Genomic DNA, 13,838 nt, shown 5'->3' with positions numbered 1-13,838 from the left:
AATGTTATAACAGCTTTGGATTTTATCACATACTCCCTGAAGTTCTCCATAAAATCTTTCAACCTCGTCTTCATCTTCATCTTCCGTCGGTGCATATACATTAACCATTGTCACGTTATGCAGTTTACCTTTGAGTCTTATGGTGCAAATTCTGTCTGATATTGGTGTAAATGCGATAATGGCTTTTCGCAGTCTTTTGGTTACTATAAACCCTACTCCTCTTTCACCATGTCTCATTTCATTTCCGGAGTAGTATAATCTTCTCTTCTTAAAGTGCCTATCCGTTCCGGATGTTGGCGATCATCACGGCTATCTTTACTTTATTTATTGCAGCGCGGAACAGTTCAGTGGTAGTCGTGTTATACCACTTTCGTAAATTTTGAAGCCAGGAAATGCGTCTTCTTCCCGGTCCTCTCTTACCATTTACTTTCCCTTAGAGAATCAGCTGGAGAACGCCGTAACGTTCTTGATTTCTCATTACATGTCCTAGATATTCCAACTTTTTAGTTTTGACGGTCATGAGAATTTCACATTCTTTCCCCATTCTACGCAGGACCTCCACATTAGTAACTCTGTCAACCCAGGATATACGTAAGATGCGCCTATAACACCACATTTCGAAAGCTTCGAGCCGATTCATAGATGCAACAGTCAGTGTCCATGCTTCCATTCCGTAGAGCAGAACTGTGAATATGTAGCAGTTCAATAGACGGCATTTTGTTTTTAATGATATGTCTCGAGTAGTATAATGAGAACGAAAATACGGAAAGACACAGAATTTTTTAAAGTTAGGAGAAGATATAACGCTTCTATTAACCCCCGTATAAATCCTTCTAACCACAAATTGTTTATTACCAGAATAATAACAAACGATTTCAATACATGTACCTACAAACTGATGCCAGAATCTTGAAAATCGGAATACAAATAAGCCAGAACAAAAAAAAAAGTTATAAATGGTCAAAATTAATCAAACATTTTTAGTGGCGGAATTTTGTGCCGGGGAGTCTTTATTAAAAAGAACTAGCAAGATTTTGTAAAACTAGACTTTTGTGTACATAACACCTTTATCCACTGACTATAAATTCGAAATCGTATAATGTTTCTTCATGGATAAGAAGTCAAGTAGCTTTTAACTCAAATTTATTTTAACATAGAAGCAACATAAAGGCATACTGTGAAGAAAATTTAATATTTTTTTTGTTTAAACTTATTCAAGTAAAATCATCAATGAGATGAGTTTTTTTTTCTGGTTCAAATTTTCAACATTTTGTGTAAATAGACTTATAAAAACTGAATAAAAGGATCCAAGTTTGTTTTATAAGAATAAAATCCAAATAGACAAGGCGAAAAGCTCGGATTTGTTCGGAAAAATATTCCCATGAGATTTTTTGCATAATCACTTTCATGAGATACTCTAAAATAAGGTTTAAGAGGTCTCCCATGCAAAAAATTGTTCAATTTTTGTTAAACAATTTTTTTAAAACAAATTGTAACATAAATATTTTATAGTCTGTTGGATCTGATCTCGTCATAGCGGTTTATCTTCACTTGTTGTGAAGGCTAAACCGGGTCCTAGGAAACATTATAATTCCGGGCCTATTTTTCGTATTTTCTTTTTGTCTATTGTTATTTTGTAAACAGTGTTTTTTTAGAATTATCCAAAGGTTCTCTGCAACACAACGATGTACTCATTATACCAATGGACGTCACCGACTTCGTATCACACAAAAGACATTTCCAACATGCCATCAATCATTTCGGCCGGGTGGACATATTGCTCAACAACGCAGGACGTTCGCAAAGAGCCGCTTGGGAATCAATCGAACTAGAGGTTGATCGGCAGATGTTCGACCTGAACGTGTTTGGGGTAATCAATCTTACCAGAGTCGCCTTGGAACACTTCGAGAAGGTCGGCAAAGGACATGTCGCTGTGGTTTCTAGCCTCGCAGGAGTTATTGGTGCTCCGTATTCGGGAACTTATACTGCCACCAAACATGCTATTCATGTAAGTAACGATTTTTATAAGATCTCGTGTGCCTAGTATTGCCAAAAAGCAGTTTGTAACTTTAACACAGTGAATAGCAAAGTACTTTTTTACTTACTTACCTCATATATTGTTTTGTATAATATATTTATTGTTATATATAGATATAAATATCTTTATAACTAAAGAAATTGCCGTTTAAGTAGTTTTGTCCGTTTATTCTCACTAGTAATTAAATAAGTAACAAACTTGTTTAAATTTTAGGGCTACTACAATTCATTAAGAAACGAAAAAATGGGAAAGAATCTTCATGTCACTCTGCTGTGTCCAGGACCGACGTTTACAAATTTCTTGCAGGAGTGTTTTACAGACAAGAACGGTCAGGTACATTAATTAATTAAAGCTATTTAGTTCCATATTTCTTTTTTTTTTGTTTTAATATGGCGGTATTGTTCAAATAAAATATTCTGGACATCATTAATACGAAGTCAACCAGAATATAGCCGGAAATGTCAACCACGGAACAAAACATTTGGGTTTGGCAGTGTTGCCATCTCCTTATAATCAATCGGGAAAGAGGATGGGGTATATATTAATTAATTAAACATGTAAAACAAAATAAAGTGGTAAAATAATGGGCAAAATTATTACTTTAGACATATTATCATTATTTAGCACGTAACAAATTAGATAATTTTACATATACTTACATTCAAAAACAATAAGGTAGAAAACCTTTTGTTATTTACATATACGTTCAAAAGCAACAAGGTAAATAGTTTTAAAACTAAGAAATGCAGCCATTGTTTTAAATAAAAACTAAATTTTAAGTCAAATTACTGAGGAAATTAAGTGGACAAACACACTGCACAATTTCAAGTGAGGTCGACTTTACATGATGCAATTTTTATGCTATGCAAGACAAATTATGCAACTGCGAATGTCCACGCGATATTTCCATGCAATATCTGTGCTAGACGAAAAATTAGAACGTGTTATATATTGTTTCATGCTATCTTGATGCAATTTATCGTCAAAATTCCTGTTGTCAATATATCAAAATTTATAGTTTAGAATAAAACTTAACCTTATTGTGTAAGTGTATGGTAAATGTTAACTATTGGATGTAATAATTTGTGATTTATATTTTAATATGTTTAATGCTTGACTGAAATTTCTAAGTGAAATATCCAAAGTTAATGTTTTGATATATTTCCTCTATTGGTAACAGTGAGTGGTGTCTCAAAATTGCACGAAAATAGCTCTGATGTAAACAGATCAGGCTAGGCAAGAGATATGCTATGCAAGACTGACTTGCATAGCATGAGACTTTCATGGCCTAGATGTAAAGCTATCTTAAGAAAACCGTACAAGTCAGGTACATTTCAAAATGATAAAGAATGGTCTTAAAATTTACATTTACAAAAAAAATTTCTAATAATTAACTGCAATTAATCTGGAAAGAAACAAATATTCACTCTTTCTTGTTTTATATAAATTAAAAAAATTGCAGAATTTATAAAATAATATAGTCAAAAATACTCTTTAAAAGCCTTCTCTCTTTATATTTGAAGTATACAACATATACGTTATAAAAACATGGCAACACTGTGAAACCCAAAATTTTTTGTTCCATGGTTGACATTTGCGGCTATATCTGGTTGTCTTCTTATTAACGATGTCCAATATTCTATATAAGTTTGCTTCAATATTAACGAGATATGCAAATTGTATTGTTAATTCTTTATTTAATTTTTCCGTAGAAATTGAATTCATCGGTCCAGCCAACAGATAAAAGAATGACTGCCGAACGATGTGGATATCTCAACGCAGTTGCCCTGGTCAACAAAACAAGAGAGTCGTGGATGGCAATTTTCCCTGTTACATTATTCACATACTTTGCTGTCTATTGTCCCATGCTATTTTATTGGTAAGATAACTTTGATATAGTTTATCCAACCCTAGAACTAAGAAAGTTATGAATTTCCATATCATTCATTTACGAGCCACGCGAAAATAATTTATTTTATTGTAGCAGTATGATTTGCTCGCTTCCTATTGTTGTCAGTTGACTATTACGTCACCTGACAATTGTCAGCTATCGTGTCATCTTGTTTCTATTACGTATGTTTAGTTAAAAACTCATTCACACTGTTTTGCGACTAGCTGTTTACTTTTACATATACTTATAGAAGTAATCTTCGTTCATAATAACTGTCTTAAAACACGATTTTTGATTTTCCCAATTTTCGTTGGTTAAACACTTAGACCATTATAAGTTTTAATGGTCTACGGTTAAACATATAGTCACGTGATTTTACATGGTGACTATATTGACATGTGATATTGAAATATTGATATGTGGCTATATGACAATATTTATGTGATTCCACGGCCTGTTTATCGGTTCATCCTGCACTGTTCCAAGCAAGCTTTTCCGGGATTTTAGTCGCTTTCGAGGTGTTCGAGCTTTATATAGGGCATACCGCTCGTCCGCGATCTGTTTAATTTTCTCTATGTGCTCTGCAACACCTCTGCGTGTTGAGGCTTCTGCAAAACCCGCTGTTTTATAAAGATTTGATAGTGGCGTTGGTTTCATGCACCTCGTTACAATCCTGCATGTCTCATTTAGCGCAGTATCAACTTGTTTGGCGTGGGCAGATCTGCTCCAAACGGGGCACGCATATTCAGCAGTTGAGAAACACAGTAAATGTGCCGTTGTTCTTAAAACGCTATTTCCCGTTAGCTTTCTGAGTATGTTATTCCTAGTTGTTACTTTCCCCTCTCGTTTTTATGCAATGTTGTCTGTAGGTGAGGGACCGGTCGTCCAGAGTTACTCCAAGATATGTAGGTTGGTTTGTGTGCTCTAATGTATTACCATTCCACGCAATTTGGAGTTTTCACTTGGCTTCCTTTGCGCGAAGGTTGAAAGCGCAGACTTGAATTTAAGAGGGATTGGGTCTCAGGGAATTCTGCAAATAGTAAGCTGTCATTGGTTTTAAGGCAGTTTCCAGTTTCTCCTCCACTTCTCCAAAACAATTTCCTTGAGCACATCTTGCAAGATCGTCAGCATAGAGGAAGTGCTTGGCTTCGGTCGGCTTAGATTGGTCGTTTGTGTATATATTAAACAGCATTGGTGCTAAAACACTTCCCTGTGGGAGGTCATTTTTTTGAACTCTCCACCTACTTACTTTACCCCCCAGCATAACAAAGAAAAACGTCTGTTTTGCAGTAAGGAATATAAGACCTTACCCAGATGGTGGTCATCGAGTGTCGTATAATTTGCGGAGCAATGTTTTGTGCCTTACTGTGTCATAGGCTGCTGTTAAATCTACGAAAGCAGCCCCTGTTATAAGTTTTTCTTCAAAGCCCTCTTCAATGTGTTCTGTTAGTGCGAGGACTTGACCGGTGAAAGATTTGCCGGGTCTGAATGCTCCTTGTTGTGGGATGAAATGCTTGTCGACTTTTTTTCTATTCTGGCGAGTATGAGTCTCTCGTATAGTTTGAAAAAGTGACACCACAGCGAAATAGGCCTGTAGCTAATGGGATTTTTTGGATCCTTTCCTAGTTTTAACAATGCTATTACTTTAGATTTCCTACATAATTTTGGAATTTCGCAGGCTTTGCAGCACGTGTTATAAAGTTGCAAGATCCAGTTTTTTGTTATATGCTTTATTTGTTCACTGCATATATCATCCACACCTGCAGCTTTCCCGTTTTTTAATCTGTTCATACCGTCGTGGAATCCAATCTTCTTCTAGTGTTTCATAGTTCTTCCATTCATAAGGAGTTGAGCAGCGACTTGGTTTGCAAGGTGGTTTATGTTCTTTTGGATCACCGCTAAGTTTTTTACAAGGTTCCATGCTATTTTGCTACTATGTGTCATGTCCATTTTTTCCAGGGTCTCAATCCACTTTTCCTGTCTGGCTTAACTTAGCTGTTGGAATAGTACTGCTCCGCAGTCAACCGTTTCTTGGCTAAAGGGTCAGTGGAATAGAGTGTTTCGTATGTTCTCATTAGTTCTTTGAACTCGCTGGACATTCCGGGAACATATTATTGTCTACATCCTCTGAGCATAGCTTTTCTAGACACATTTTTGAGTACTTCTACAAATTTTTCGTAGTTCTCTACTTTTGGTTCAAGACGTAGCAGCTCAGAATCTAGCATGTCTGTATACTTTTGCCAGTTTGTCTTTTTGAAGTTAAATTTCCTTCTGAATGGAATAGCTTGTAGTCTAACAATTGGAAAGATATTTATACCAATTGGTGTATGCTGAGTTTTTGGTATGGGGCCATATACTACTTTGGTACATCGGTATTTGAGGTTATTACTTCAAAAATAGATATCCGGGTTATATCCTCTTTTCCAAACTTTGCTCTGAAAAGATGGTGGAAGTTTAGGATCATGGATTGGTGTGAGACCACTCGTTTCTGCCCATGCTTCTACTGCGTCTCCACTTCCATCCGAATCTGCATAGCCCCAGAGTAAACTGTAACTGTTAAAGTCACAAAGTAGTTGTGCAAAGATCCAGCGGATGGACTGTATATTGTTTAGATTTGACTAAGAGTTAAATATTAATATATGTACTATATTTTTCAGGGGTGTGAAGATGATCGGGCCTGAAATAATTTTCAAACTGCGAGAGGGTAGAAAAGAGGTAGATGTAGTTTAGTATACAATTAGTTATTATTTCTTGCTTTTTTTTTGTAAAAAAATATATTTATTAATACAAAACTGTTGTATATTGAATTTATTATGCATGTCTACAATTTACTATTACTAACACTCTTTTGTTTTCCAGGCTATGCACAGAGACTGAAGGTGGAGGGTGTAGAAGTAGATACTCTAATATTTCTGTAGAATTAATTATTTTATTTATGCACATAACCCACTTCATCTGTTAATGGTACTATTTCTTCTAAGGGTTTTTCATTTAGGTGGTTAAAGGTAAATGATTAGATTTTAACTTTTCTTTTTTAATAATGTATGTATAGATTCATTTCATCATTCATCATCAATTCACTCATTTTACAGTTTATACCACGATTTCTAGATCAAAAAGAGCAATAAAAAGTAAAAGAAAAATTTCTGTCCAATACTTTTTCTTTATACATGGATTTGCCGATTTGGAACAATGCTACAATGGTTTAAAACTGCACTAATAGGTATACTATTTCTACTAATATCGATAATGCAGGATCAGGCTATTTCGTACTAATGATAATTTATAAAGGAGTCTATTAGAGTGTATCTGGTTCGAAGGACGATGGAAATGATCAGCAGACGAAATCTTGCAGCTATTCAGCTCGAATAACATCAGCAGTTAGCATAAAATAAGAAATAATTAGTAATAATAAAAAATAATAGTAATAAATTGGAAGCACCTGGCGGAAAGGTATAAATTGGTAGAAGGAAAATCGTGGCTGATTTTGAAACCTCGGATAATTTGTATATGAGCATTTAAAAATTAAGTGAGGACAATGTGTAGCCCGCGAACGGCGATCTGTGCATTTTAGCTTTATAGCAAATAAATTTCATAAGCAATTCATCCATTTTAGATTTTATTCAATAATTTCTAGATCAAAAAGCATTAAAAAGTGAAAACCATTTGAGTCCAATCATTTTTCTTTATAGATGATTTGCCGGCTTGGAACAAGGCTGCAATTATTTAAAACTGTATTGTAATACTGTAAAACTGTAATAGTTGTGCTATTTGGAAATAATATCAATAATGCAGTAGAAATACATAAGGATGTCTATTAAAGTGTATTTGGTTTAAAGGACCATATAAATGGTCATCATCTAAAGAAGTAAATTGAAAAGAAGGAAAGTTGTGGCAGCGACTTAACAGGATTAACTTGAAGATTTGACGATGAAATAAGACTACAATGTTTTCAAATTGTATAAATATTTGCTACTAATATTTATAATGCAGAACCGATAGATAAATGAGTATACTAACTAGCATATATCCTGCTCGAAGGACCATGTAACCAATCGGCTAGATGAAACTTTGCAACTATTTAACTCGAAGAATACAGCTATCTTAAACAAGAGTATCGTGCTGGTGATTACAAGTCATCAGGGAGTCACCATTCTACAGAAACTGGACGGAAACTAGTAAATTGGAAAAAAGAAAAATTTGGCTGAAAATTAACCAGGATAAAACCGATCTGAATGTGTCTGGGTTATTCCACGCTGCAAAATACAGAAAACGTAGTCAGCAATATTCGTTTTAAAATAAGGTATGGAAGAGATTAGTGCATAAATAAAAGAAAATTTGAATTCAAATATTTTTCTTTATATATGTATTTACTTTTCTTTTTACTTTTGCTGTTCTTATTGAGTAGATAGATTCTAAGGAGATTTTAGAACGATCCAAAGCTATATTATTGTTTTACATAAATAAAATGAAACTCCTTCGTGTCTGTTTACCTATTGGTCTCTTTGTAGATTTTTGTAGAGCTTTTTTCTTTCTGCTTTATAGATATTTTTTGGCAATAAATAATATTCATTGTATTCCTTATCCCGACAACTATGAGTGTATATATTATTTTTGGGTTAACTTTAACGAAAGTACAAGCTGAATTTTGCCGCAAATGTCAACCATGGAACAAAATATTTTGGTTTGGCAGTGTTGGGATGTTTTTATAATGCATGTTGTATGCTTCAAATATTAAGCGAGAAAGCTTTTAGAAAGTACATTTTGATTATATTATCTTATAAATTCTGCAATTTTTAATTTATATAAAACAATAACGAGTAAATATTTGTCTCTTTCGAGATTAATTGCAACAATTAGGAAACTGGTGGTTTGACGATTGCCAAATCTATCCGCTAATCTATCCGATAATTAACTGCAATTAATCTCGAAGGAAACAAATATTTACTCGTTCTTGTTTTACATATTAAATTTAATTTAAATAAAAATTGCAGAATTCATAATAGAATATATGTAATCAAAATTAACTTTTCTAAAGCTTTCTCTCTTTATATTTAATGCATAAAACATATACATTATAAAAACATGTCAACACTGCCAAGCCGAAATATTTATTTCCATGGTTGACATTTGGAGCTTTTTTTCAGCTTGTACTTTCGTTAAAGTTAACCTATTTTTATTTAAGTAAAGACTGATTTTTTAAAATAGAAGTTTTTCTATTGTATTAAGTACCAATTGTAATTTATATGTACAGCAATAAAATCAAGGCTATTTCTGATATATATCTTCTTGTCTAATTATCTAGTCCTAAGCAATCCTATTCGCTATGTATATGTATATATATATATATATATATATATATATATATATATATATATATATATATATATATATATATATATATATATATATATATAGTTTGTACGTGAAAAAAAGGTTTCAAATAAAAAATGTAGCTGAGAACATTTTGATTAACCGTTCTCTCAAAACGGGAAGAAGACGCATTTCCTGGCTTCAAAATTTACGAAAGTGGTATAACACGACTACCACTGAACTGTTGCGCGCTGCAATAAATAAAGTAAAGATAGCCGTGATGATCGCCAACATCCGGAACGGATAGGCACTTTAAGAAGAAGAAGTTCTCTCAGAAAAAATGCTTGAAGCAACCGGCGTTTTTGAATATCGGTTACGCGCGAAGTCAATTTTAAATAAAATTTTTATCGACTCGACGGTAAAAATTCGATAACTTTTGATCAGAGTGTCCTATTGACAAAATTCAAATTGGTTTTTAAGAGTGAAGAGTGCAGCTTTCGTATGCAATTTTTGTATTTTGCCGCAAATGATGTAAATTTCTATAATCTGTTTGATAAATAAACATTGCGCAATTTTAGCCAATTTTACGAATCTCATGAAATCAATAAAATTTGTCACTTTCATTGACCGGTCCTAATGGAATTTCCATTGCTACAGCCTAATCTTAAGAACCTATAACATAAAATTTCGATTTTGAGTTTTGGCAGCAAATATGGGGCATTTGAAATATGCCTAAAAAATGCAGAATTTAAACATTTACATTACAAACGATCGCACGTCGCGGGAAATGCTTCCAGGAAAACCTTAGATTAAAAAAACCCTTTCTTTCTTTTTTTCTTTCTTTCTTTCTTTAATCTAAGAGGAAAACAGTATTGGGTGGAATTTGTAACTGAAATTGTGTAGTTTCGAAAAACGTACTTGTGTAATTGAAAAGAAGCAGTTTAAACGTTTTAGATTGTCTGTAATGTGAAAGTTTAAATTCTGCGTATTTTAGGCATATTTCAAATGCCTCACTTTTGTTGCCAAAGCTCAGAACCAAAATTTCATGTTATAAGTTTGAAAGATTAGGTTCTAAAAAGGATACCGAATGTTTACCGTCTAGTGCAGTTTCCCAAACTTATCTAAACCGCGACCCCTTTTTGCTAAAAAATTTGTTCGCGACCCCCCAATTTCCCCCCACTCATTTATTCAATATTATTTGACAGAAATAGCGTGCCTGATTTACAATTATCTGATGGTTTCTCAAATTTAATTTTACTTTACTGTTTAAGTTTAAATCAAAAACAATTATTTTATTTTAATACAATTATTTTAATGATTGCGATCTGTCCCACTAGTAATTAGTAGTAGGTACTTCTGCCAGAATAGCATTTACAATAAAAATAAATAATAAGAAGTCGACTGCACATTGTACACCGCGACATATTAGCTTGTGTCTACATTGCAAAACTCTTCCATGATAATCGCGAAAGCGCTCGCTACTAGATGGCACTCTGGAACGTTCTCGTAGCCTCGTTTTGGCTTTATATAAGCGGCGATGCGCAACGAAACCTCAGTTCGAATCCAAACAGCCTATGGTGGCGAACGCGGTGTTGAGTAATGAGTAAATATTTTACGACTTACGTATTCCCGTTTACGTATTTACGTCTACGATAAATTATAAATTATGAATAAGTTTTTAAAAAGAAGTGCAGAACCATCTACGTCTGAAAGTGGCAGTAGCAGCAATAAAAAGAAAAACAGATTCTACATTGATGAATATCTTAAATATGGTTTTATCGTTATTTTCAATAAACCACAATGTGTTATTTGTGGAAAAGTCTTGTCAAAAGAAAGCATGAAGCCATCAAAGCTACTTCGACATTTAAATAGCAAACATCCAGATAAAAAAGACAAACCCGTAGAATTCTTTGAAAGAAAGCTGAACGTCCTTCACAAACAGCAAGACAGTTTTCCCTTGGCAACCACTACTAATGAAAAAGCATTATTAGCAAGTTATAAAGTTGCTTATCGTGTTGCCAAAACTAGTAATCCGCACACAATTGCTGAAAATCTGGTTTTTCCAGCAGCTGTTGAAATGGTACATATAATATGTGGGAAAAGAGAGGCTGCAAAATTAATACAATACCTCTGTCAAATAATACTATCCAAAGAAGAATTAGTGATATGGCAGAAGATATTCAAGCGCAAGTTGTGGAAAATCTTAATAAATGCACGTACTTCTCTCTTCAAATGGACGAATCCACAGATATATCTAACTGTACCCAATTCATTACGTTTGTAAGATATGATACAAATAATGGCATTCAAGAAGATATTTTATTTTGTTCCCCATTGGAGACCAATACCACTGGCAAATGTTTACTCGACACTTTTGTGAAACGTACAAGTAAATATGATATTGACTGGGGTAAATGTATTGCTATATGCACAGATGGCGCTAAAGCTATGACAGGACATAAATCTGGTCTTGTCGTCAAATTACAAGAAATAATGCCAAATGGAGACATTGTTTTTTACATCGAGAAGCTCTTGCGTCCAAAGCTTTACCTCCTGAAATGGACTGTTATGAAAACCATCATTAAAGTTGTAAATTCCATGAAAGGAAAAGACCCGTATTTTTAGAAAAATTTGCGAAGACATGGGTGCTTTATTTGAAAATCTTCTCTATCAAACCGAAGCAAGGTGGCTTTCAAGGAGCAACGTCTTAAAGAGTATTTCACTTAAGAGCAGAGCTTTTAATGTATTTGAAAGATAAGAAGTCCCCATATGAAAATCAATTTTCCGATCCTATTTGGCTTCTGAAACTAGGTTTCCTTGCTGATATTTTCGAGCAATTAAATATTTTGAACAGTAATTCACAAGGTCGCGACATTAATATAATTACAGCCACAGATAAAATTAAGGCGTTTCTAAGAAAAATCGATTTATGGTCGACCTCACTTGGCAAAAAACAACTCGATTCATTCCAGTGCCTTCAGGAAATTATGGAAAATGTATCCAATTACAGTGCTACAAATTTTTGAACAAGTTTTTGCTGACATGCATGTTACTTTGCTCAATTTAAAACAACAGCTCTGTGATTATTTCCCCGAAGAAATTCAGAACAGTTACGACAGTTGCATATGGATACTAAATCCGTTTTTAGCCGATCCCTTTCAGCATGTTGAAATACCAATAAACATGAAAGAAAAACTTATTGAAATATCAAGTGATGTAATGTTGAAGCTCCAATTTTTTTCCCAGAACTCGGACCAATTTTGGACCGAAAAGATGCAGGAGTACCCCCAATTGGCGAGTGAAGCTGTAAAATGTTTGGTTCCATTTATAACATCATATTTGTGTGAGTTAAGTTTATCGTCTATGACTGCCATTAAAACAAGAGTTAGAAATCGTCTCGTACTTGAAAATGATATAATTGTGTGTGTCTCAAATACACAGCCTAGATTTGAAAGATTAGTTTCACAGAAACAGGCGCATAGCTCTCATTAAGATTATAATATTTGACTTTGTTTTACTCTTTTATTTTTACGGACTTTAATATTTAGTTTTATATTTCGTCTGATAATTAATTGTTAATTTCTATTTACGGCGTTGTTAAAATAAAAATACATGATCTAACAAAGTGGTGCTTTTGTCTTATTTTGGAAATGTTCGGCGACCCCCCTAGTACCTCATGGCGACCCCCCAGGGGGTCGCGACCCCCACTTTGGGAAACACTGGTCTAGTGGATACAAATTTTATTTAAAATTGACTTCGCACGCGTAAAAGACATTCAAAATCGCCGGTCGCTTCAAGCGTTGTCTCTGAGAAAACGGTTCATTCTACACAAAAAGTGCTAATAAACATTTTTATTTAAAATTGTCTCAGCTACATTTTTTATTTAAAACATTTTTTTCTACGGTGTACAAATTCTTGGTAAATCGATGTTTTCCGTTCCCCCCCCCCCCCTATGATGGGGCGTTTTAGGGGGAAGCCGGGAAGTAGTAGTACATTTTTTGTTTGAAACATTTTTTTACGGTGTACAGATTCTTGGTAAATCGATTTTTTCCGTTTTTCTCCCATACGATGGGATTTAGGGGCAAGCCGGAGGGTGGTAAACTTTTTTTGCATATTTTTGAAGCCCCAAAATTCAAATTTTCAGCAAAATTTAGCTTGTTCGTATGATTTGTAGAGGTTCAGTGGCATTTTCGTCTCTGACAACTGGAATATGGGGTAATTGAAGGCTACAAGTAAGTGAATCATTGGCACTTATCAAATAAAAATCTATAAAAAGCAAAATTTGTTTTCTTTTTATAAAGAAAACTTTAAAAGACTTCACTGACCAGAAGTAAATACCTATAGTTTTAGTTGTCTACTATTTTGTAGGGCAATGTTCGTAAGACTAATGCGCCTATAGACAATTTGCCTGTAACAGCTCCTCTACACTTAGTCATTCGGAATCGATTTTAAACTATGGATTTTGTTACTTGTTTGTAATTAATGATACACAAAAAGAAGGTTCAGAAAGATTTTCGGATTTGTAGAAAGCTCTTAACGAGAGAACTGAAATATTTCTTCAAGAGTATGAGCCGGAAGAAAGAAGGTCACTGACCT

At 33.9% G+C, this 13,838-nt stretch overlaps 1 protein-coding gene across 3 annotated transcripts in view; it reads left to right on the top strand.

The window, feature by feature from the left end:
- LOC140431190 (dehydrogenase/reductase SDR family member 7-like) overlaps positions 1 to 13,838 on the top strand; it is a 44,965-nt gene that overhangs the window by 24,150 nt on the left and 6,977 nt on the right. The window contains exons 3-7 of one of the 3 annotated variants that reach the window (XR_011949639.1): positions 1,656 to 2,008; positions 2,252 to 2,371; positions 3,751 to 3,917; positions 6,587 to 6,644; positions 6,789 to 6,934. Coding sequence is in view for 2 of the 3 variants with exons in the window: in XM_072519112.1 (XP_072375213.1) it covers positions 1,656 to 2,008; positions 2,252 to 2,371; positions 3,751 to 3,917; positions 6,587 to 6,644; positions 6,789 to 6,806 (716 nt within the window). In the remaining variant the exon portion in view is untranslated. Of the gene's footprint in view, positions 1 to 1,655; positions 2,009 to 2,251; positions 2,372 to 3,750; positions 3,918 to 6,586; positions 6,645 to 6,788; positions 9,204 to 13,838 lie in introns of those variants that run through there. The other 2 variants (XM_072519112.1, XM_072519110.1) reach the window with 2 other exon arrangements.

The sequence above is a fragment of the Diabrotica undecimpunctata genome, unplaced genomic scaffold (genome assembly GCF_040954645.1).
Source record: "Diabrotica undecimpunctata isolate CICGRU unplaced genomic scaffold, icDiaUnde3 ctg00000593.1, whole genome shotgun sequence".
Lineage (NCBI taxonomy): Eukaryota > Metazoa > Arthropoda > Insecta > Coleoptera > Chrysomelidae > Diabrotica > Diabrotica undecimpunctata.
Note: the sequence above shows the minus strand (reverse complement) of the source record. Positions and strands in the feature narration are given on the sequence as shown.